Source organism: Stigmatopora argus, chromosome 10 (genome assembly GCF_051989625.1).
Source record: "Stigmatopora argus isolate UIUO_Sarg chromosome 10, RoL_Sarg_1.0, whole genome shotgun sequence".
Lineage (NCBI taxonomy): Eukaryota > Metazoa > Chordata > Actinopteri > Syngnathiformes > Syngnathidae > Stigmatopora > Stigmatopora argus.
This window is the reverse complement of record NC_135396.1, coordinates 4,918,461-4,945,077: the sequence shown is the minus strand read 5'-3', so window position 1 is coordinate 4,945,077 and position 26,617 is coordinate 4,918,461. Positions and strand designations below refer to the sequence as shown.

Below are 26,617 nucleotides of genomic sequence, written 5' to 3'. Positions count from 1 at the left end.
CACCTCTCCCCTTTTGAGAAAATGTCCTTCAAGCCATCTTAATTGCAAATTCTCAGGCCCCTTCATAGTCATTTGGGGCGTTCCGCTGAATACTAGGCACTCCCCGAATGGTCGCTTGCAAACGTTTCGCAGCAATTTCCTCTTCACTCTCTGCGAGATTTATTGTCAATAGTGGGAGATGACAGAAACATTAATACACACGGACGGGTTCATTCAGTGTGCTTTTGACGCGCCGCCTTCTTTGATCATTTGCTACTTTTCATCATTGTGACAAAGGGCCCATGTGGGCTGTGACAACGGCAGTTTTGTCAACTGTGACCGAGGTGAGCCCAGAAACCCAACTTCAATTTTTCCAGTTTAACACCCTCAATGCAAATTCTCCTCATGTATTAGGAAATAATGGACAAATTGATCTCCGTAATGCTAGATACACTAAATTCACATTATGCACTAAAATACAATTTCATTTTGCGCACCCGCTATCTTAATACTTAAATACCTTTGGTAGACGCCATTCTATAAAGACAACATATATCAGTAAAAGAACAGAAATTGGAGGATCTGCTTCTAAAGTTTCCTTGCTTTCAAATAAATTGCACCATTATTATTATTTAAAAAAATAATTTCAACACGCTATGTAGTCATTACTAGCTGCATAAAATGTTTTCTACTTTTGAAGGGAAACTAAATCCTTAAAACTACTTATTACAACTACAATAGATATGAAGATCTGAATGCTATTTCATGCTGGAACAGTTATGCTATGCCGCAGTGAACATTGAAATACTTCTCCTGTAGATGTTTGTTTGGTTATGTTTATTTAAAATGCGGCCAGAGAGAAAATTATATTTAAAGGGAACGATGGAAATATGACACATGGGGAATAGGAATACATAATGCAGCATGAAGATAATTGAATATACATGCTACATGACTAGAAGTAGCATTACAATGTCGTGGGGACACCCTACCAGCCATGTCATTCTAGGAAAAATCTGCGTATTAAAATCCCAGACCATGAAATGCTTTCAGAAATATGAAATTTGGATGATTGTCCCCAAGAAGAAAACCCAAAATTAAATTATTCCCATTTGAATGGCGAGGATAGACATCCAATCTTTTGGCTTTTGTCATTCCTCTGCTGTGAATTTGCATTTGATTGATGCTCCTCTTAGTTCAAATGATTGGACGTCCATCGGCGTTAATGGCAGCTAATGAGCTAAAGGGGGGAACCATTTTTTTTTTTTTTTTACCCAGTGCTTTACAATCAGTGTTTATTACATCCTGTGTTTTGGCTTAACGTCCCGCGGGTCCAATGAGATAATCCTTTTTATCCTGGTGGGGAGCATCTTATTACAGTAATCACTTCTACTTCTGCTCTGGTGGAAAACAATCAGGAGTTTGGTATGAACAGAATTTGTTTTGGAAAAAAAAATCCATTCCTGACCAAGACTCCAGATGTAAAATTCATTTTTTTTGTCATTCAAAATAATCCGGGCATTAAGTCACAGTCCCCAGCATACAAATATTGAATACACAATCCTTACTGATACTATTGTTTTCAGTTTTAGTTGGTTTTGAGTTAATTTGTTATTGATTTTGTCTTGAGGGGGAAACTGCAGCACAGACCATATCAGCAAATACGTAAGACCGCCTGATAAAGCGTGGCTTTTATCGTGAAAATGCTGCTTTGCATTCAGGTCCACCCTGTGAACATTCTTCTATGCTTGATGCGATTCTGTTACCTCTGCCAAGACTGAAGGATTTTAGAAAAGAAATCTAATTACGTTTCTCTGGCCAATATTGGATATACAATTTTCTTCAAGTCAAGCTTCAGTCAAGTCATATTTCCAAACAAATGACATCGTACCATCAAAACATTATGAGATACGACTATAAAGGAGCCAAGTTTATTGCAGTTGGTTCCAAAAAGCATATATTTTTTGGGCCCATTGAATTAATAAAAATGAAATCATTGTCAGCCATTAACAAAAATAGACCTACAGGTCATTTTAACTGGGAGGACTGGTTAAAAATGAGATTAAGTTGGCCAAACTATGTCTTTTTGTAACATTATTTTTCATAACCCTGGATGCCATGACACCAGGTTTACGAATAACCAAGGTTCGTATATCCATATAGTTTGTCCCAAATCCAAATGAGTTTAGTCAGGCCTTGGCGGAGGTCTTTGCTCCACTGAGTGTTATTCCATTTGGCTCTATTTTTAGCAACCCCGGACCTTTGTCACGGTTTCAAACTTTCCTCTGAGTTTTAATTAGCGACCACTCTGGAAGCAACGTCGCCAATCGACTCGGACGCAGCAGAGTGTAAACGTTTGTGATTATTTTGCAAAATGTTAGCAATCATTCAAGCGTTTCTTCGGAGGCTTTAGAGGCAGCGACATCCATCAACCGACTTTGATCGCCTCCCCCCTCCTCCCTTGCCCACTGTCACTTGGTCCCCCCCAACCCTAATGTGTGACAGGTATTCCCAGGTAAGACAAAGTGACAAATGCTAATGAATGGCTTGTGCAGTGGTGGCATGCGTGTACCCATTAAGTCACATTCGTGGTGCTGGAATCAGTAAAATAGTATCACAAAAGATCATGATTCTGTGGCAGTAACGTGGTAAGCGCCCAATCTATTTGGATGTGGAAGGCTTGGCAGCCCAACCAGTTGAAATTGATTGATGAGAAAAATTTGATGATTTATACAAACTGTGACAACATTTGTATTTGTTATAAATATACTATCATTTACGGATTGACTACCATTGAAGTAAATAGATGTCCAATCCATTTTCCAAAAAAACTGGTGAGAATTCAATATATTAAACGGATACCAATAAGCCAGAGGTGTCAAACTTGTGGCCCGGGGGCTAGACCCAATAATTTTGTGTGGGTCGTGAAAGTAAATTATGCGCATAAACTTTTTGGTTAAGTAAAATAAACTAAATAAATCATGGCTGGTACTGATATGCATCATTTTCCATCCCATGTAAGGTTAGAAGCATTTAAAAATCTATATTTTCTTGCACAGACATTCAAGAAAAAAAACGATATTTTTTGGTATGGTTGAAAACGATGATTGTAGAGCATATGCTGCAATATATACGACAGGGATGGTTCTTTGAAATATTATCTGTACATTTGAAGCACATGGGGAGAAAAATGTGAGTGGCGAAGTGGCGATGTGTGGACCAAATTGAAAGATTCTTTGAAGCCGCCTGTCTTGAAGCCTCAGTGGTCACGCTGACATTTTTACTGTTCGTGCTTAAAAAAAAGTCTGTGGTGCGCCGCTTACCTCCCAAGAGATGACTAGTTCGTGCCTGCGGCCATTTCCGCCACTCACGTTTGCCGGCGCCACTGAGGGCACTGAAAGCAAAGTTTTCAAATTTCAAGGCCCCAGAAAAAACACACACACATTGAATATAAAGTTTACGACTACACAGTTACCTGCTTCTTTAGTTCGGACTCCTCTGGAAGGAGTACTGGGATCTCCCGTCCCAATGGCGTTGCTAGCGACCACTCGGAACTCGTATTCCACCCAAGGGTTGAGCTCTACGGCCATGGCTGACTCCAGGTCTCCGGTCACGGGTTCGGGATCTGAAATGGGCGAAATGGCCCTGAAATGGCTGTTGTTTTGGGGGGTTTTGTTGTTAGTTTTACGCTGTTCCTGTTATGTGTTTTTTTTCTTCAAATTCTATGTTATGCTAACTCACCATACATTTTTTTATTTTTCTCTCTTCTTGGGCAACTTAAAAGTGCGAATTCCTTGTTTTCTTTACTTCATTGGCATAAGAAAATAAAAATCATGATTGGCCTCGCATCCATAAAAAATTTAAGGTCTGGCAGCCATTAAAATGGCCCTGAAACAGGAGTATTCGTTGCCAGAAACAAACAAAGTACTTCCATTTAACTTCTTTTAAATGGAAGTGAAACGTTACAACAGAGTCAGAAATTATTCAGACATTTTTTATTTCTTGCCAATGTTTATGATTCACAGTGCGGCTATTGTTTCATATTTAATCCAGTTTTCTGTGCCAGCAAAACAAGACAAAAGACTGCATAAAATATTTAGCTTTGCATATTTTTCCTACACTGGTGGTCACAACCCGCTTTCCACTGTTTCTCTGAAAACGTCTTGCAAAGCACATTTGGATCCGTCGTCACTGACATTTTATACGCAGCTGAGCTTTTTGTAATCCTGGGGGTGAAGAAACGCACGAGCGAGCGTACTTGTTAATCCTCGGGGACGCTAGGTGATAACGAAGCGCTCGTTACGATCGCAAGAACAACGCCCGGTCTCCGAACATCGGGATTATGTTCTTACAATAAAGATAATTGGTGTAAATTCTGACATGCCGTCTAATGCTAACTGATGATTTGAGTACTAAAGAAAGTACAGAGAAATGCACTTTTGCAAAATAAGCATGAATATATCTACTAATCGAGGCCAAAAAAGGTTATACTAGCAGACAAAGGATGTGAAAAATGTCCCAATTACTTTCTTGCAGGATTTGAACTTATTAAATAGGCTTGTGGAAGTTTAGACAGTTTCCATCTCCATGAATGAATACTTCCTTTCTCACTTGTTACCTGTTTTGACAGATTGCCAGCCTAATGAAAACGGGCTCCGAGCCTGCAGGTGGTAGGCGCTAATTGGACTGTGGTTGTCCAAGCTGCGGGTCCATGACAGGGTGGCGGTGGTCTCCGTGATCTCCTCCACTATCACCACACCGGGAGGTCCGGGAGGGCCTAAAGTGTGAGAGAAATTGACTTCTAGTCATTTGCATTTTTCTCGGTTCCAACTCTGTTTGGAATCGATTCACAACGATTCGATATGAAGAGAATGTCTTCACGGAAGCCACCAGACAAACAAATGAATATGAATAGCCGAAATCTCGTAATCTCTCTCACCCAAACAAACAATCCAACAAAGAATAAGAGCGCCGATCTGAGAGAAACACTCAAACATTGTCTTTTTTTGGGGGCTGGATCTTTGTGTCCGGATTCATCGTGTTCCAATAAAAGCCGACATATGCTTACCTCCGTCTTATTTATGTAACGCCATCATCGCAGCAAATGTGAGGACTCGAGACAGGTGTGCGCTGTGGTGAACAGCTGGCGTTCCCGCCATTGAATGCGATGCAAGGAGTTTCGTTAGAAAATGAACATTAAAGTGGCAACGTGATAAAACAAGGACATGCTTGGAATGTACATTAAAGGGACAAATATGGTGCTGTGCCACAATTTAAAAGGTGTTTCTTGAGTTTTTCTGAGTGTGGATAAAACCATTTGAAGTTGTTAGGTGTTTACGTGTGGGTGTACGTATGTTTACTCAGCTTCCACTCGCAATTCCCCCCCATCTTCTCGTTTTTCTGCATACATACATTTGTTGGCATGCATAATTTAAAGGGATTAGGAGGTAGTATTAAAGACCGTGGAAAGAATGATGCTAATTCAATGTAAAATATGCTTATACTTACAAAAAATCTAACTTACGAAACCACTTAATTTCGTAAGTAAAGGTACAAGTGTATTTAGCTTTTAAAAAAAAATATAAAACAAAAATATGTAAAATGAAAATGATTTTTTCCACTTTTAATATGTTGTTAAAACATGTAACGTGTAAAAGAATAAAAACTAAAATGCAAACTAGGTAAACGTCCACAATATGGGGAAATGAAATTAGCTAGAGTCCAGTCATCCAGTAAAAGTAAACCCAAATTTAGTTGGTGCGGGCTGACAGGTCCTGTCAGCTCCATTTAAGAGCCAGTGCGCCCGCGGTACAATATTCATCGGCACGCTTCAATTAAAAATAAACGATATGCCTTAAAAGAGGAGATGAAAAGAACTCAAGAAAAAAACATTGAAAGGGCTTTTTTTTGGTGGCATTGTGATGATGGTGGCAAAGAAAGGTAAACAATTAGGAAGAACCAACAGGGACATTATGAGAAAGAAGGAGATGATTCCCATACGTTGTAAAGAAATTCAAGTTGCAAAAAGTTTTACTAACTTAAGTAAACTGTTCACTTCATAAACTGGTTTTGGGGCAAAACTGAAAAGCTAAGAGGGCTGTTTGTGTAATAATAAGACTGTATGTTTAGGCCATATGGTTAGAATATGAATATCACCACAAAGTACATAGTGCAGGAATATTGAACAGAATTGTCACGTGTGAATTCAATAACAGAGAGGGTTTTCAAAGTCCAAATAATATTAAACAGACTATAAATCCACTGTCCCTACACTGTGGTCATTGACTTATTGCGGCAGGTCTCGGGAACCTATCTACCGCAATAAACGAGGTATTGCAGTAGTAATGTTGAAAGAAGCTGACCTCGAACCAGAAGCTCGGCCTCTGCGTTGACGGTGTCCGCGCTGGTCTGGGCCCTGCAGCCATATTTGCCGGCATGTTTCAGCAAAATGCTCCTAATCATCAAATCCACCGTAGACGACTGCTGCAAAGACATACAATTCAAACATGATCCCTGGAAGAGGCTTGAAAGGAAAGCTCAGGGAGCTCAACCGGCTGGAGAAGAAAAACATTCTCTTCAATTCAGCAGCTCTTTTTGGGGGGTTAGTTAAGGGAAACGCCGCGGGCTGCGAATCCAAGGAAGGTCTTTGCTGGGCTGCTTAGCAATGATCCATTCAAATTGCACCGTGTGCTTCCGTCGGCAATGTACAACTTCTGCCTTTCCATCACGGCGTTCAGAAAAACTCTTGCCAGATAAAATGTGACTTTAAAATGAGAATTTTGCCTGAAGGGGGACAAAGTTACAGGTAATATTTCTTCACTTTGAAGCTAGTGTTAACATCCTTGGAAGAAACAATTTTAGTCTTGAATAGTCCAATTAGGGCTGGTGTAATTACTTGACAAATTGACAATGGCTTCAAAGTTTTGCGACTCTAATAACGGTTTGAGATTTTCCAAAATCCTTGATTTTTAGTATTTATTTTCTCATTTATATTTTCTGATTTCTTTGAAATGGTCACTTTCTTTTTAACTCATTGCAAGATAGTTTCCAAAACCCTTTTTTCTTTTCAAATGCTTTTAAAATGGGCAATTTCTTTCAATAAAACCCATAAAAAATAACTATTCTCCTACTTTTTACCTTTAAAGAATTTTTCATCTATTTTTTATTACTGAAGGAAACCCCAGTAGCAATTTTCTTTTCTTTTTATAGGATTATTTGAAAACCAAGGAAGTATTTCCGTGTTCCTCAATGTAATATGATGCGCTTACTTTTGCCCGGACAGTCTGGATGTATTCAAAGTGGCCGGGCGGCTGCTGGAAGGCGATGGGCATGTGGTCGAAAAGCCACTGGAAGCTGACATCCAGCGAGGTGTCGTGAGTGGCCTTGCAGCTGAGTACCACGCTCTCGCCCACCGTCACCTCCACGCGCCTCGGGCTGAGCTCCACACGCATGGCCTCTGCAAGCACAAAGCTGCTGTACTGTCACCTCGGACCTAGCGACCAGCTTTGACGTCAAAGTGCCGGCCGGGCCCAAATTGACGGCTAAAGATGGAGGCGGACAACAATTAAACTTTTTTTTTTTCCATTGTTGGGTATGGTTTTATTTATTGATTTAATGTAGGCAACAGTGATTCTAATATTGGACGAGTTGGAATATTAGAGTAAATTTTAGAGCCAGGAACATCATCGGGGACCCATACCACCCTGGTCACAATCTGTTCCAGCTGCTGCCCTCTGGCAGACGCTATAGGTCTCACAAAGTACGGATAAATAAGGCTTAAGGACAGTTTTTTCCCCCACATACATCAGGACTCTAAACTTGCGGTAATACGACACATAATCCCTTCTGTGTAATAACTTCGGGGTGAGGTAACATGAAAAAACATTGGGCGGTGATCTGCCTCCTACTGGCTGACTGAAGGTAAGTGAAAGACAGTGAGAGGTAAGTGATCCCAAATTACAAGTCTGAAATTATTTTCACTTATTTGGGTCTTTTGCCGGGAAAACGCACCTTATGGAATAGCACTACCAATTTCGTCATACGCAGTTTCTGGGAATGATGACAATTAGGCTTTTGTCGAGTCAATGATGATGACAAAGCCTATGTCCGATTATGATTATTATTATTTTCACTGCGGAGGTATGGCAGACACTGCTACTCTAACGTGGCGGACAATGACGGCATCGCTTACCTTTGACCCACAGCGTGGCCGTCATGTCTGCCCAGCCAAGCTGATTCTCCGCTCGGCACACGTAGTCGCCTTCGTCGGCTCGGCTGGCGTTGACGATCCTCAGCGTGTTGTTTCTCAGAAGCATCACCCTGCAACACGACATCCCGCCAAGAATGTGATTATCAAATTGGAAACTCATTTTATTTGATTCAAATAAAAAGGTAAAACATAAATGTATACATATAAGCAAATACGAAACAAAAGCAACGCCATCCATTCTGAATTGGTGGACAGGAACTTCATTTCTCGATGTAAAACTCAAACTTTGTCAAGTTTATGCAAATTGTTATAAATATAAATTAAAGCCAAGGTTGAATATTTTCTTCATTGACCCTGAAAACTGATCATGAAATTCCTATCCTTCATTTTAGAAATGAAGAGTTCCTCAATTCACTTTCCAAGGACATTTACACCTGTGTACTCTTGAATGCCAACTCGACATTGCGTATTGAAAGCTTAATCACGGCGAGGAGAATACATGAGAGCCTTTCACAACGGATCAATGAGCAATTTAAATACGTTAATGTGGCTGACCCGCAGATAGCGCTGAGAGTCGCTCGCAGATGTTCCTCCAGATAGAGACCGCGCTAAGAACAATGGCGTTTGTGCCAAACAAAAGATAGGCCAAAACAGAAAAAAAAATCAACGACACTTGAACCGTTCTTTGCCTTTGAGGTCAAGAACAAAAAGTCATGCCATCCGTCGTGTGGCAATCAATGGCAGGTAGAAAGCGGATCTTTGGAACGAACACAATTGTCGCTTGCTTTTCAAACAAATGTACGGAGGAGCGTAGCGCATGTGAAATTGTCTGACAAAGGCTGTCAAAAGCCAGTCGAGCATTCCGCCGCTGCGTCCTCTGGAGAGACGCAGAGTGTAATCGACAGGAAAAACAAACAGGTGAGCATGACGGGACTCGTAAGTAGATACCGAAGGACGAATGGGAAGACTGAAATTGCTGGATAATGGAGATCCCGGATCCCCACTTACTCTGCAATTTTCAGCAAAAAATGTTAAGACTGCCATTATGATCTGACGGAAATATGCGTAAAATGTAGCACAGCGGCAATGTGTCTTATACTTTGTGATGTTTAAAAATATATCAACTGTGGATTGTTTTTGTTTTTTTAATCATTATTTGTCACTTTTGGTTTTGATTGAAAAATTATCATCCTCTTGCTACTTAGACGCTGAATTTCCCAAATATGGGATGAATAAAGTTATCTAATCTGAAAAAAAATAGGGCCCGCAAAATGTTGTCCCATTAGACTCAGGCGTGACCGGACGTTTCGTCGAAAGACGTTTGTTCCCCGGACGTTTGGTCGACCAGACGTTTGTTCCCCGGACGTTTGGTCGACCAGACGTTAGGTAGAACAGACGTTTGGTCGCCGGGTTTGCTCGCTGTCAAATTATGACAGAGTTTACTGTTGATATTTTGATATTAGATATTTAGATATTAAACTTTCTCTCTCTCTCATGATTATAATTTTGAGAGCTGGTTTCAACAGTAACAACCCGGCGACCAAACGTCCATTCTACCAAACGTCCGTTCTACCACATGTCCGTTCTACCTAACGTCCGTTCTATCAAACGTCTGGTCGACCAAACGTCCGGGGACCAAACGTCTGGGGACCAAACGTCTTCCGACGAAACGTCTGGGGACCAAACGTCTTCCGACGAAACGTCTGGGGACCAAACGTCTTCCGACGAAACGTCCGAGTACCGACTCAGGAGGCTACCAATCTACAGGTTTGAGACCCCTGCCATAGATGTGTATTGTATACTTATTTTGCTTGCATGTAAGCTACCTAAACATGTCCAAACCCTTTGAAAAATGTACTTGGTCAATATTTCGGCACTAGCGGTGAGGACGTTTTCCACTATTTTTATTGGCTGCCACTGACGGTGAGGTCCAATGCATTTTGACGGGGAGGGGCGCATGAGCGTGAATTCATTCGGCCCTTCCAGTCAAAACAAAGTGGACGTCTATCGTCCCCAATGGCAGGTAATGAGTTCAACAAAATGACACCCTGATCCGATTTACTTCAAATTTCTTGAGCGCGAACCTTGTCTTGCTTGATCAGAGCCACATTGACATTTGAAGGTTAAAACCTACGTCTTATTCAAAATTAGCACTTCTACGTAGCTTAATCCCACCTCTGGGAGACGACATTCCTCAACTTTGAGAACAAGCTGTTTCTGCGATGATGCCATTCAAATTAATTAATAGTGTTTGGCATTTAAATCGAGCCAGTTTCCCCGTTCATCATGCATAAAGCTGATTGAAATTGGCAACGAGGAAGCCGGGAAGGCGTGACCGAATCTCGACAGGCGATATTCACGAGGCAATCTGCAGCCAGGAGACATTTTTCAAACGGGGGCATTTGGATATTGGCGCTCCCCCCCGACAAGGACGATGACACACAGAGGACAGGATGAAGACCACTCTATGCAAATAGTGACGGATATATAAAGCAAAGAATCACAGTATGAGAGTGACCTATTTCATGAAGATGACACATTTAATATAAGGCATGAGTGTTGGGTTTGGTTCCAAGCCAAAATTCGGCAACCAAGATATATACTAAATACTAAAACGGAGAACAACAGGCTAAATAGGCATCTGCTAACATGACAGTTTTTCACATAGCCTGAAATAAATAATGTAACAGGCTGTCAGTGATCAGAGAGAAAAAAAGAAACATAAAAGTAGTACTTGAAGATTAAAAAAGTGTGAGTTATAGTCCAGTAAATACAGTAATTGCATATTATCAATTTGCAAAGCTCCTTTCAAATAATATGAGCATTGTACTCCTTTTCCTATTATATAGATATAATCTGAAATTGACATAAATCTTAATACCATACAAACAAATGATCTCTGTGATAGACAGGGCCAATGAACTGAAACACTACCATTCACTAAAACATAAAAAATATTGATATGATACACCCAGTTTCAAATGCGAGATCTTGTATGTGTGAACTAAATCAAATAACTGCGAGCCAGATTTGACTCTCTGGTTGGTCGGTTTTAGCCTGCGGGCAGCCAATTTGTGTGGTAGTTATTTTGGGCTTTTAAAAAAGGCAAATATGTTTCGTTTTTTGGACTATTTTCTCGTCTATCATCATGTTGAATTTCAAAATTCTGGAATTCTTTTGGTGTAATGTCTAAATGGAAAGTTTGTGGCTTGTGATTAACTAGCGACCAATCCAGGGTGTCCCAAACGGATGTCTGACATAAAAAAGCGATTAAAAAAAGAGGAATTAAAGGGTGCAGTAGGACTACTTTTGCGACGTGACGAAACACATCCCCGTCCTTGTCGATAAAAAAAGACAGGATTAATACTTTGTGCTTAGGCAACAAAAGGCGTGAACATTAGCGGAAATCCATGTTAATTATACACCTTCATTTAGTCGGGACAGCTGTCAATGACAGATAAACGCGCAGCCATTTTCGATTCATCCCGAGAAGAAGAAAAAAGGCCTCAGCGTCCATAAAGCTCTTCGCTGTACAAAGGCCGATGTCACAAAAATCTTTGGCAACATCGGCCCGGGTCAGCGCTTGACCGCGGACTTTGTTTCCAGATACAAATCAGCATTATCACACGCTGGATCAGCAGCGACCTTTTCAAAATGCGGCCTATTGATCGTGTCAGGCAAGAGTGACGAGGTTATGTCGGTGATGTTTCTTGTCTGGACAACTTTGATGTTCACGCCAGGAGCCTCCAAACTACAGTGGTACCTCGACTTACGAAAATTGATTGGTTCCAGAACTTGTTTTGAAATTGGGAGTTTTTGTAAGGAGAGACACAGTTTAAATAGAATTTGAATAATTCTAGCCACTTTCCACCCATTTTGAATTTCAGTATGAAGTCAAAATATATGAACAAGAAAATAATGCCAAAATGAAATAGTGCTCTTAGGAGCGGGGGAAAGTTTTCCCTCCAATTGAAGGAACAATTTTCCGCTTTCCAAAGCCTCGACTTTATCTCAGGTCAGATAAGACCCCGATCTCAGGTACAACTTTTCCTGCGGCTGCCACAGAAAAATAGATTTGCAGCTTTGACGAATGCCTCCGAGGCTTTATCGGGTTCAAGCGAGCCCGAGTCATTAATCATCATTTTATAGCTCCGTACACTTTGCCGAGCCAAAAGCCATCCTTCAGCGGCGGTGCCCAGTTCAAAGAACAGCCCGATTCTTTCTCCCAAATAAAATATTTCCATTAAAACGACCGCATCAAAGCCACTTGGACATTCAGAGGATTTTGATCCTCAAGCGAGACGGACGATCGTCTGCTGAAAACCGACACCGATGGATACGATGTTTCGCGATGTCGCTCACTTTGACTGACAGGGAAAGGATGAAGCCTCAAAGTGCGCGAGGAGCACTTTTTCCGGGAGGAAAGGCAAAAAATGTTTTGTTTTGTTAGTCCATTCCGGTAACAGTAATAAAATCTCCACGCCTCCTCGCCGTAGGGAGCACGCTTTAAAAAATAACGATGTGTGCATATTGCGGTGGGCAAACTTTTCACGACTTCATTCATTATTCAACTCGGTGAAATTAAAATAAACTGTTGTGCTTTGAAACATGCAAGTTCGTATCTTGGCAATAAAACAGCCAGTGATTATTTCATCCAAATTCAAACAAACTCTACCTTTTATTGGGTTGTATCCTCCTGTCCCCTCGCTTCCACGTGATCCGTGGCTTGGGCGAGGCCCGAGGTTTGCACTCAATGGAGGCGTCCTTCCCGAGTGTGGCAATGACTCGCACAGGATTGGGAACAAAAACAGGTGCCGAAGCTGCAGGGAGAAAAATCCCGGTTAGCTATGAGGTGTTAAAGAGCCATATTCCTATTAGCTAACATTGACAACAATAGAGATCTGATCCATAGGAACTGGGAGGGGCTGCCATGGGATGCCTACATAATCAGTCACTGCCTCCACTTCACGTTTAAATGGATTGGACGTTGTCCAAATTGAGTTAAAAAGATTTCGCCGTTTAATTTTGTGAAGTGCACCAGTCCCTTCTAGAACAAAGCAACCCCCCCACACACACATATATACATATATATACACATATACACACATATACACATATATACATATACACATAGAGACATACATACATATATATACATATACACATATAGAGACATACATACATACATATATAGACATACATACATATACAGACATGCATACATATATAGACATACATACATATACAGACATACATACATATACAGACATACATATACAGACATACATATATACATACATACATACATACATACATATATACATACATATACATACATATACATACATACATATACATACACATACATACATACATATACGTATATATATACATACACATTATTTAGTTCAAACGGTTGCTTAGATTATTTACACATCTCACTTCAGCCAACGTCTTCATCAGATGTTTTGCTTTTGGGTTTGGGTTTGCATGCCAATTCCAGACCAAAAGGCATCGTAATCTCACTGTATGTACACTTTTTGAGGATGAAGAACGTGTCTAAAAATACCTTCTTGTATCAGTCTATCACAATAATATGAGATACAAAAAACAGTTCTGAAACTGGGAGAAGAAATTTAGTGGATTGTGAAGCATCATCAGCATCTGTATTACACATCAAGGCCATCTTCACGCTGCGAGGCTTTGTCAGACGGGATTATTTAAATGCTGAGTGACGTTTCTAAAATGACATTATACACAATGACAATCCAATCCCATCTATTGCTTGAGGCTGACCCGGCCACGCTCCTGCCCGGGAACTCGCCCGCATTGGTGCGAGTGTTTGTTTTAATCAAAGTGAGATTGCAGCCGGCCGCCGGGGCGTCACCCGCCACCGATTGCGCTCCCGGCACGGGCCAATGAGGGCCACGGTGCCTGGCGACTGCTGGCCTTGAGTAATCGCTCCTCTGCGGGCTGTCATTAGCCACGTCATCTGTCCTGAGGTTCGTAAGGGGGCAGAACCAGCTCAGAAATGTCAACAGTCGTCAGTACTTGGGAAAGTTTCGAACGAGTCTCGAGGGTAGGGGGTTTCAAACTTTTCTCCCAAGATAGAGGACACAAACCCAATGATAAAAATTTGCGAGATTTAAAAATGTTTCAAAAACGGATCCCAAAAATAGAACTATTGCAATAATAAACACAGCAACGTCATTTGTGGAAAAACATACAGTCGAAAGACTGAACTAATTTTTTTTATGGTAGCTAAACCCGCAAAAATAACTATAATGGACGATTACAATTTAAGGTGGCCCATCTATCACCGTCAGTGGTATACATAGATTTAATTACAAAAATAGGACTTTTCTTTTATTGTAATCGTAAACTTTATAGAGCAATGGCCCAATTTTCCCTTATGTGTAAGGTCACTGCTATTTAAAAAAAACAGTCAAAAACATTTTTACCTAGCATCTATTTTGGCAGCCAACAAAAATGGCCCTTTGATTCTTGCAAATGCCACAGATTCCCCTTCAAAAAAGGGCACGCCATGCTGACAGTAAATCAAAGCGTCCCTCAGGGGTACGCAAAAGGGGAATGGGTGTCACCAACTGTGTTCCACTATCGAAGATGACAAGGAGAAAATGGCGCATTCACAGCGCGGAGGACAGCAATACTCGACTTTAAAGTCGCACAAGATCGTTGTACATGGGTATAACAGCGCATGGCCCGAATCTGTCTCTGTTTTCAAATAACGTAGAAAGCACTCTGGACCGATTGCAAAAGGCGGAGTCTAATTTTATTCATGATGTCTGTAGGAAGTATCAATCCACTGTTTACCTTCATGTATTTTCATCTAGAATTTCTCGATGCATCTAATCCAGGGGTGTCAGACTCGGGTTGGTTCGCGGACCGCTTTAACATCAACTTGATTTCACCGGGGCCGGACCATTTTAGATATAATATTTAGATTTTTTTTAATAAATTGATTAAAAGAACTGGATTAAAAGCCCTGAATATTCATTTTTTTATAGATCTAAAACAATGTTTATTTTAGCTTTTTTAATATATATTTTTAGATTTTACAAAATGATTTTTGAACTAAAAACACAGAAAAAAATCATTAAAAAATTACAATTATTGATTTAAAAGGGGGAAAATCAGGAAACTTAACATACATCTATACTCTTTATTTTAATTTCATCCTAAAACAGAAAGTCGGCCCTCATGATTTACTTTCCCGGACCACACAAAATGATGCGGCGGGCCAGATTTGGCCCCCGGGCCGCTACTTTGACACATGTGATCTAATCTATACATAAGAGATGATACTTTATTCTCGATTGGACCTAATAGGACAATGATTTTGAATCTGCTACCTGGAAATGAATGCAATTACACGGTAAAGTTCGCGGTTACCTAGGATCTTGAGTTCAGCGTTGGAGTAAATGGCGCCATACTTGTTCTCTGCCACACACTGGTACATCCCAGAGTCCGCGGGCTGGCTCTTGTGAATAGAAAGTTCCCCGTTCACAATCTCCACTCGACCCTGGAACGTAGAAAAAGAAGAGCCGGCGTTGGTTTGATGAAGATTCATGACAACGTCGAGCACCCCGAGGTATTTTTTCAGCAAAAGAAGAAGAGGCAAGGTGCTTGTACCTGGGATGTCAAGGGCAAACCATTACGCAGCCAGCGATAGGTAGGCCGGGGCCTCCCCGTGGCCTTGCACTCCCACTGGAGCGTCTCCCCACTATCCAGCTGAGAGTCATTAATCATTCTCACCCACTGCGGCAGCGCTAAAAGAAGGGGGCAGAATGCGAATGCAAAAAGAAGAAAAATTACCAGAACCGCTGAAATGTCCGTTGTGGTCTTCCAACTTTTTAACGGTCTTTGGTGACTCTAACTTGCTTTTTGCTCTCAGAGTCCAACACAAATCTATTATCGTATTTTCCGGACTAGGAGTTGCACTATTTTTGAAGGTGCACTATGGACTTTCCTGGTGTCAAATCGGCCTAATATATACATTTAAAAAGTGAGTACTTTAACTGCATTTCACAATCAATACTTTAAAAAGTAGTGGCTTACGAAATCTGCTCTAGGCATCACCAATTGTCAGATTTTTTTTAACAAATCGGCTCAAAATCCCATATGATTCAACCTTTTATTTTTTAAAGCCAAATGAAAGGTGCTGAACAACAGCAGTTATTGCATTTGTGATCATATTTTTGCAAAATCCTAATGTTCATTTAACCCATTCAGACTTTTGACAGCTTCCCAACTCAACTTTAGCGGCAAACGGATATGCTTTCCTTTTCATCTACAAGTCTCTGTCTTTCCGCTCGATGCATTTTTCAATACGTGAACGTGTATTCATGAGATTATAAAATTTACAAGGACCTTTCGCTGGAGTCGGATCGTTTGTCTTGCGTGGGAGCGAGAATATTAATCAGCCACCAAAAACCGGCGAGCGCCGCCAACTCGCCGGTTCATTCGCTTAGTTTCATCTTTCAAGGCCTTTTTTTCTATGTTAATTTTTTTCCAATTATGTTAATAATGCACAAACGAGGAAGGCTAATCTACAGAAATGAAAGGCATGTATATTAATGCAAGAAGCTATTTTATTTAGCTTGAGTCATTGAATTGATCATTAAAACATGTTTTGGAAGGCTAAAAAGAGTTGTCAATTTAGCCTTGGATATTTGATCTAGAAAGATGATTGACAGGTGAAAGTTGGGTGGATTTCTTTCCACTGGGTTTTAATTCATTGATTGCCATTGACAATGATAGACATCCAATTCATTTAAACTAGGAGGAATGAATGGCTGTGAATGCTAATTTTTCATTGCAATTGACACGCTAGTTAAAATGGTTTGGATTACCCCTTAAAAATTATTTAAAAAAATATATTAAAAATAATTTAGGAATAAAAACATTGAAGAATATAGTAAAAAAATTAAAAGAATATGCATATTTGCCTTGGGTATTTCTTTTAATTGTCAAGCATAGCAAAATTTATGATAAATTTAGCATTTTTTTTGTCAGCAAATCAGTCATAGTGAATTAACAACAATAGCCCCTTTTTTCAAGATTTCTACAGCTTAAGGCCAGTTAATTTCAAGACTTTAACACAGACTTTAATGTTGTTTCAAACTTAATTTAAGAGCAACTCTACACCAAAAAGTACTATTAAAACTAAATAAAACACCATGACGTACCGGACCAAGTAATCTGTCATCAAAATGGATGGGAGATCTATTGCCTGGCAGCCAAAAAGTTAATATATAATATTTCCGTATTTTCAAGCCCATTTTGTGTCTCCCTTTGTCGTTGTTAGATTGCTGCTTCGTAGGCAGGACGGTCCAACTTGCAATGAAAGCCCAAACAAACAGATGGCCTGAAGGAAATTACTTTTTGCCACAACAAGCCGGGATGCCTTTTCTCCTGGTCCTGTCAAGTGAATCAAATCGACAGGGCGAGACCTTGGAATCGTGCCTCACCAAGGCTACGCCACTCCATTATGTTGGCCTTGTGCGTGCGACAGGGGTGGAACGAGGGGCCATTTCTTGATCATCACAAGTGGGTAATGCAACGTGCCTAAGCTAGCGATTTCCTCCAGGGAATCTTCAAGGACACTTATCGTGCATGATTACAAAATTAACGTTGTTTCTCGCTGTTTTCGAATGTTGATTAGTTCAAATTTTGCAAATATTAAAGAATTAGAGCGCAGCAGATCCAAATATTTTCACACGTGGATGCACCACTTTGCTACGCTTGTTAAAAATAATAATAATAAGAATTCCCGATACGTTTTTTTCGTGTCTGCATTAAATCTATTAATCTATTAACCAATGTGCAAATTGACAATAGATAAATGAAGTATAATTTGATAATATTTTATCATTAATATTAAATGCTTAAATCAATTTTGCCAATGGTTTAAATAATCAGAGAAAAACAGAAATGTAGTTACAAAATACATAATTTCTACAACTATTATGAATAAAAAAAAGTGAGCTCTGAAAATAGGTATGCTAACAATTAAAAATGAAAATGATCAATTCATTATCATTAATGGTAAAGCGGGTAAATTATTAAAAGTTTTTGAAATTATTTTACAAAATAAGTTATAAATTACCATATAAAAACATTTAAATATTACTCAATTTGCTTCATTTTTTTAAAGCTAGAAAATTAATTAATAACAATAAACAAGTAAACCATACTTATTTAAATGACTTGCAAGAAAAATGAAAAAAAAAACAGTGATAGAACCGCCATATTCTACAGGTAGCTTTAAACTCTTACTTTTTTAACGCATATGTACATATCAAGAGTCCCTTTTCCAAATTTAACGTCACACAAAATTTAACCCCCACCTTGCAAGACTAAAAGCACTAGCTCATTTTGTACGGTAGCTGACGATGTGGGCTTATCTGTAATTACAGTTTGCCTGAAACTGTCTTCTCTTTTCTTGTAGCTAAAAATAAAACTTGCTACCCGCCAAGAAAATATTGTTGGGAAGAGCAAAGCGTTTCCTGTAAGAGCTCATGAAAAAGTTAATAAGGCTTTACAGTCCCAATTTTTTTTTCCCGGAATACGCGGCAGACTTTGACACGGTGACGATAACCAGGACTCGCCTCACGTCCGGATTAAATGAAATCGACCCGGAGTTTGACTGCCAGTTCTAAATGATTATTGTGATTGAGGTAATGCAGAGATTGATCGAAATGCTGCTCGTTTTTAATGCAGGACTTCAAGAATGGGCTTCAAATAAAAATCCCAATGAGAAAATAATTTATCAATAAACGACGGATGGGCTTGCTAGACTGCTAAAAATTCAGATGACTTAGGATATTGAAGTAAAACTTACTGTAGACCTGTAGATGCCCCTTGAAAGCCGTCCCTCCCCTAGGGTTTTCAGCCTTGCACTCGTAGGTCCCCGAGTCCTCCAGCTGAATGTTGGGGATCTCCAGAACGGCCTGGGACTTGCGGAGTCGGGCTTTTTTCGGTATGTTGCCGTTGATCTTTCTCCATGTGATCGTGGGTACTGGGCTAGAAGGAGAAATGCAGTTGGAACAAATTAAGTTTTTTTCTCATCACAGCAAGTCGTCCAGGTTATGAAGAAGCAAAGCAGCCCCCGTCGTTGTAAACCAGATTTAACAGGCTGCACAACGTGATCAGATTGTTGATCTCAGAACTGTGAGGACGACGCCCTAACCACTAGGTTACTGGGCCGCCTGTATGCCAACCTATTTTTAAATGGACTGCATTTTTAAATCAATTTTATTTATTTAGAATTATGTATTCATTTTTTTATGACTCACGGCTTTTTTTAAACTCATTTTTTTAAAACTATCAAGTATTTTTTTCCCCAAAATGAATCCTTCAATAATTCATTATATTTAAAAATATTTAGCATTTTAATTTTATAATACCATTGCAAAAAATGGGCAACGTTACTCAAAATGGATTGGATATGTAGCGCTATCAATGGCAGCCAATGCGTTAAAGCAAAAGAAAACATTTCATGTCACACATACGAGATAAACTGAGTTTACAAGGCGTCCCGTGGAGATGTGATTAGGAAGCAGCGACTGAGCGCCACCTTTGTACACAGTGCGCCCGTTCGGACACGGGAGATGGATGAGTCGAGTATCTCAACACGCACGCCGTCACTCGCGCTCTCGTATGACAACTGGATGTGACGGCTTCTCAAGCGGCAGAAATGAGATGCCGCGTCAACCTCCAGAGAGCGCATCAATCAACGGACTCGTCGCGGAGCCTTTGCAGAATCACAAAGGCATCAAATGTTTTTTTATATTCATTTTAAATTAGCTGGTGTGTAAATCTTGTATGTTCTTTGGTGAACGATTCGTAAAAGGTTACGGGTTTGTTTCGAAACGAGCCCAAATCAAAAACAATAAGTAGGTTAAAATGAGGGTTCGGCGGATTCTTTTTTAAAATCTTTTTGAGAAAACAAACAAATGAACGAGTTAACAGCTCCAACATCTACGACTTCTTTGAGTATTGGTTTTGGTCACAAATTCTGAAATATTCCACAAATTAATGACCGTTCATTCGCCCCTCCCAGTCAAAAGGAATTGGACGTCTAGCGCCATCAAATGCAGCCATTGAGATATAAAGAACTTGAGATGACCAGGTATTCTGCTTACTTTTCTTAATTTATTCCAGTAAAGATGACATTCCAATTAGCATTCCACACACTGGCTGCCCCGTCGTTCGAAATTGCTGCACGATTAAGGCCAAACATCGACTCGGCGCTAGGTTGCTAGTGAAGGATGACTTGGATTCGCTTGATTAAGACCCACATTGTGTCTCCCTGCTTCTCCTTTTTTTCCACATTTCCAGAAATATCCATCTGCCTGACGCATTGATGGGCTGCCTCAAGAGCGGAGCCCGCTGTTATAACAAGGCGCTCCGCTTTCACCCGCTGAATGCCAAGACCCTCACCATTTCGTTTGCCCCCCACCCGGGGCTGAAGTAGAAGCTGCCAGGATTCCCCCCTGAGGTCAGTTAAACTGAAAAGTGAGTGGGCGGCTAGACGGCAATTTGGGTGAAAGTATCTAAAACGTTTGCGAGGAAAGAGACGCAACACTCCCAACCGACCGACAGCTTGTTCTTTTTGGAATGAAAAAAAAAAGCCACGTTTCAACTTAATTCGTCCATCTGTGCATTTATTTCATCCTGACTTTTGTATTTAGAAGCTGGAGTTAGTCCCAGTCCACTAGAGACAGTCAATCGTGGCAAAAAATTATTCACAGTCACATTTAAAGGGTCACTATACCACAGGGAGTACTTTACTGAAATGTATAGCTTGGACTTGACTGAGCCACAACCTGTAGTCCTTTTCTTTGTAAAATAACCCCTCTAAAACAAAGGTTTTCCATTTGATTGTTGGCCAGGAAACCAGTCACTTACTGAAAAGCAAAGGCAGGCTTTTCAGACATTTTAGTTCAATTCCTGGGGTGGCCACCATTTAAGTTGTTGGTTTTTTTTCAAAGAAATTCAATCATTTGTGATGGAAAAATGATTAATACGCTTTGTGGAAAGTGGTTAGGAAAGTGGTCCAACATGAACAATGCCGATAGAAGCTTAGATGTTTTTTTGCTTCCCACCAAGCTTTGAGTTTAGTGGATTAAGCACATAAAAGGAATGGACCATCCTCTAAGTAGCTTATTCTGTTGTTTTGATCCTAACATTTGACATAAAACTGCTTCGACAAAATGACAAATTACGTGTTGCCAATGAAAAGTTGTTGAGAGTGACATTGGAACTGAAACAACAAGGGTTTAGTTGGCTAAAAGAAAAAAAGAGGCGGCCCACTTTCCGTAAATAATGGTCTTTTATATTAAGATTATACGTCACGTTACTGTTTTGGGGCTGCTTTGCTACATCAGAACCTGGACGACTTGCTGCAATCAACTTATTCAATGTCACTGAGAGTGAAAGACGTCCAATCCACCTGGACTGGGAGCGATGGTTCGATCACTGCTAGGCCTTCCAGTCCAAATGGACGTTTTTCACCCTTAATGAGATATGTTCAGCCATAAATCGATGAAGTTTCTCCTGAAGATTAGTAATCCTTCACACTAACTGGAAATGCATTTTCGTCAGAAAATTATGAAGCAAAATTGAGTTTGTCGATGCGAGGGGGAGGCCCAGCTGCTGTTGGTTTTATTCCGCTCTAATTTACATTCCCAGCACCGCGACATTTGGGAAGTAACTCGACGTAATGAGTGACGCTGATTGGAATCCAGGTAAACGGCGATGAGATTTTCAGTGATTTATTTTCGATTAGAAACACCGGATGACAGACACGCATGAATAATTCATGCCGACTAATTATAAACATAATGGATTGTGTGATGCAGGATAATTTTTTTCGACAAAAGCAGATCTAGTTTTCGCAAAGGATTAAAATGTGTCGTGTTGTGTTTTTCTTTGTTTAAATATTGTTCAATTAACAATATCATCGATCTATCAGTTGTCCGCCAAGTCTGCAATGTTTGTCAGAATAAATGAGTAGGTTTTTGAATCGGCAGTATCGAAATGTAAATGAAATGCAGAAAGATCAGAAAAGAAAATAACTTTAGAGTGTTTAAGCATGCATGTTTTTGGTATGTTCGAGGAAACTGGAGAAAACCCACGCAAGCTCAGAGCGAACATGCAAACTCCACACAGGAAGGTCCAAACCTGGGATTGAACCCTCGATCCTAGAATTGTGAGTCCGACGTGCTAACCACTTGGCCCCCTGAACTACAGTCTTATAATAATTACACCAAGTTCTGAAGAAGCCTTCATTGGTTTTCCCCTAGAATGACCTCTGAATCCAATAACACATCCCAGCTGAGGCGCTAGAAACAAACAATCCTTGGCCCAGGCCAACATGAGCCCCCTTGAGGACGTAGTAATAACTGTTCAGCTTTTCTGATAGCTACCCGAGCGCTAACTTTAGTAAGTGTGCTAAGTGCTTTTGGAATGCACTCTCTATGGACTCTCCCTTCTGGCAGACGACTATTACAATGTCATTTATTTTCCGCGCCGATATAACCTTGTCGCGTTCCGTTCATTCATTCAATCCCGCATTGAAAAACACACGCATACATTAGGCCGCATCCCTAAGGCTGGCAACGCCAACCATCCAAAACGCTCACTCCCGTTTCGCCTGAAGACGTCATGTAATGGAATAAAGATGTTTAAAGAGGACAGGAAAACACAGGGAATATGAACTGGCTTGTGCTTATTTGCTCATCTGGCGCAGGAAATGTCCAGTTAGTTATTGGTGTGCTTCGTCTTTATTTACTCACTTGCCCAGCGCGAAGCACTCCAGTCTGACGGTGGCGCCTCTGGAAGCCAGCACCGAGGACGGAAAGTGCACCTCAATTTTGGGTTCGTACTCGCCCATGACACCTGGAAAAGGTGAAGTAGAGGATTAAAGATATTGGATGTGTTCGGAATTACTCCCGAGCGAAATATATAATAACTTCTAGCCTATAGCGTTGTATGAATGGCACCGGGGTAATTCATCTCAAAGGGGCAGACTAGAAAACAAACCTCCATCATGGGTTCCGGGAAGAAAAATTCTACCATCTAAATATGACACCAGCGAAAACATGACATAATATAAATTTCCTATTTTCATGTGATGTATTTAACTTGATGACTTGACAGGCTACACCAGCATGTTTTGAATTCTACGTTGCAACGTGACAGATTTCTACGAACATGGGTAATGAGTCATGTATAAAAGTGATGAATTCATTCGTTGCCAGATCCCCCAGGCAAAATCGATTGGACGTCAATCGCTGTCCAAGGCAGTAAAACGTATCTCATTCACTTAACTTCCTACCTTGGTCAAGAGACGAGATGCAAAAATGTATTTATTAGTTATGACCTCCGGGTTAAATGCACATTATATTGCCACTACTAAATCCCACAATTCATCTGGTAATGCAGGATTCAACCAATGAAAAGCAAGATACCCCAACGGATTATAAGTTTTGTCATTTACGGTGGCCTAGAACTGCCCTCAATCCTTTCCTTTCTGATATGCAGACCCATACACTTTATATATCAATAAGTGAGAGGATGTGCTGCACATGTCTGCATTAAGTGCACCATCTGCCTTATCTTTCAATTCTCTGCTTCTACTTTTCACACATTATTAAATGTGTGTGGCGACACCGTTCTCACGGAACATAAAAGTGAATAATTGCATTTCCCTTTGGTCTCCACAATGTCCTTTCATGCCCGGTGTTTATTTATAGAAGGTTAATCGTCGTCCACGCGTGCATGCTTTGGCTATTTTTTGGACCGAGATAGCGCCTGGCTGAGTTGGCTGTGTTAAACGCTAGACGAGAAACAGGCCATTAAGATGATGTACTAACGCAATGTGGGAACAAGCTAGCCAACCGCCATGCCGCCTCCCGACGGTTAGATCCGTCCGGCTTAAGTGGCGACATGACTAACGGCACCCTTCCTCTGCTTACGCCAGCAGACCGAATTTTCTTTGGCTTATAAGTCATTAATATCCGTCTGTGATCATGTCGAGGAATAAGTTAACTGACTAACTTGAGGGGAAAAAAACAAAACAGCCCGATAGCCTTACAATGATTTATTTACAAATTTGGGTTTTGTTATCAGGGAACTCTATAGGAATGTTTTCCTCAGTAAACATTCTTTAAAAAGATCAGTTATCATAAAATAATACTGGACATCTACTGCCGTCAATGGTGATAATGATCAGTCCCAATTACAACTTCCAATTATTCACCTTACTGCTAGCAGAATTAGATCTGACGGTTTTACTCCAAACCGGAGAATTACTCATTCCATTCCGCACATTCATAGCCTTAGAGAATTTGCAATATTTCATTCTTGCTCCGGTCACATTTTTTTTTTAAAAAGCACATAAATTCTTCTCAGCTCAGACTCGATAGGAACTAAAGAAAGAAATAATGTGAGATATCTGAAGCTGGGACATTACCAATGGTCATTCCGTCTCTACTTTACGTCGTTAGTCCGATCCAAAAAGGTCAACATGCTTGCTTCTCCTCTATTAGTACTTTCTTATGCTCCCAAACTAGACAAATTATGAAATGCCTTATGACTTATATAGCGATATTTTGCAAAATGACATTTCCCATGTATTCCAGTGAGAGCTAATGAGGGGTTATTAGCATTACCAAGAAGAGAGCAGGAATAAAACCCATTAAGTAATCCCTCGAATATCGCGCTTAATGTAGACCAGACATGAACGAGAAACCGCGCCGTAGGATCACCCCTATCATAACTAATATTCTTTTCCTTCAGTGCTGAGTCCTAGTAGCAAGCGGAAGACAGGAGTGGATCCGCTAACGAGTTTCAGCGTGGATTTTCCCATTTTTATGAACTTAAAAAAATAAATATAAATCTTCAATGTAGTGAAGCCGCGATATTCGAGGGATTACTATAATACGATACCAAGCAAGGCTTCATTTTAAACCTAGTAAGTTTATTTTATTTCAAGTTATAGCGTGACTTTTGCAAGCAATGGAAATTATGTTTGCGAGTTTGAATAAAGTATAATCAAAAACAGTTCAACAAGAGCATGCGGCATACACGTTCCAGGAAATTCAATCAAAGGATGGTGACTACAGAGCATATCTCGCCCAGGCGCGGGTGGTGCATTAAGTCGACCTCAGTTATTAAATCTCTGCGGTTGTAATTTAGATTTTATTTTGCAACATAAGGTCCTTCTGATTTGGTTTGCCTCAGACGTGTGGTTACTATTCTGCAGTGTTACTTTTGAAAAGTACCAATGACCAATGAAGTTTGGGGACGATGTTGGGTTGAATCACAGTCAATCGTGTTTGCTCACATTGCGTCTCACACCCATTCGCAAGTACAGTTTCATTTGGATCACATAAGTCAGGGGTGTCAGACTCTGGTTGGTTCGTCAACTCGATTTCCTGTGGGCCGGACCATTTTAGATATAATATCTAGATATTTTTTTATGAATGGATTAAAAGAACTGGATTAAAAACCCTGAATATTCAGTTTTTTATAGATCTAGAACAATGTTTATTTTAGCTTTTTTAAAATATTTTTTTAGATTTTACCAAATGATTTTTGAATTAAAAACACAGAATTCATTAAAAAATTAAAATTATTGATTTAAAAGGGGGAAAATCAGGAAATGTAATATACATCTATACTCTTCATTTTAATTTGATCCTAAAACAGAAAGTCGACACTCATGATTTACTTTCCCGGGCCACACAAAATGATGCGGCGGGCCAGATTTGGCCCCTGGGCCGCCACTTTGACACCTGTGACATAAGTAATGCTTGTACAATATCTGATAGGGCTGTAAAAAGTTGAAAAAACACCGTACTGGCAGCTCCCAAAAATCAAGTGACTGAACTCGACCCAAATGCAAAAAAATCTGATATCGGATTATCCCTCATCTATTGTATTTTGGTCTGGACCAAAGTAAACTACCGTGTAAATCCCTCTCCCTGTCAATCCCAGCCATGAAACTGACTCCCTGTCAGCCCTCCCAGTTAAATTAATTAACATCCTTGTAAGCCACGGATTCTGAAAAAAAATAGCTTTAATTTGATCTTGTCTGTGAAGACGAGATTGATACTAGTTCTAGTTTTTTTTTCTTTTTTTCTCTGTGCTGGAAGATAAAATCTGTCAACACGCTGTACTGAATTGGAGCTGGCGATCAATGGCGTCCAGTGGGCCGTAATGGAGCCCAGATGCTTGTTTTGATTAAGAGCCTTGGTTAGGTCTGACAACCGTGAGCGGCACAAACACACACGCGGGCACGGGCATATACTGTGTAATCACTTTGAGCGAGACACAGATGATGCCGTGCGATTGGTCGCCACCCGTGACCGGCGCGCCAACATTGGTGTCCGTCTGCCG

The 26,617-nt window shown here is 40.3% G+C and overlaps 1 protein-coding gene across 1 annotated transcript in view; it reads right to left on the bottom strand.

The window, feature by feature from the left end:
• cntn5 (contactin 5) overlaps window positions 1-26,617 on the bottom strand; it is a 72,693-nt gene that overhangs the window by 8,410 nt on the left and 37,666 nt on the right. Inside the window, exons 8-18 of the mRNA XM_077611760.1 lie at window positions 23,011-23,113; window positions 19,053-19,234; window positions 15,842-15,978; window positions 15,602-15,731; window positions 12,864-13,008; window positions 8,171-8,298; window positions 7,248-7,435; window positions 6,342-6,462; window positions 4,598-4,756; window positions 3,455-3,604; window positions 3,303-3,373 (exon numbers count right to left, since the gene is read on the bottom strand). Coding sequence (XP_077467886.1) covers window positions 3,303-3,373; window positions 3,455-3,604; window positions 4,598-4,756; window positions 6,342-6,462; window positions 7,248-7,435; window positions 8,171-8,298; window positions 12,864-13,008; window positions 15,602-15,731; window positions 15,842-15,978; window positions 19,053-19,234; window positions 23,011-23,113 — 1,514 coding nt within the window. The remainder of the gene's footprint in view (window positions 1-3,302; window positions 3,374-3,454; window positions 3,605-4,597; window positions 4,757-6,341; window positions 6,463-7,247; window positions 7,436-8,170; window positions 8,299-12,863; window positions 13,009-15,601; window positions 15,732-15,841; window positions 15,979-19,052; window positions 19,235-23,010; window positions 23,114-26,617) is intronic.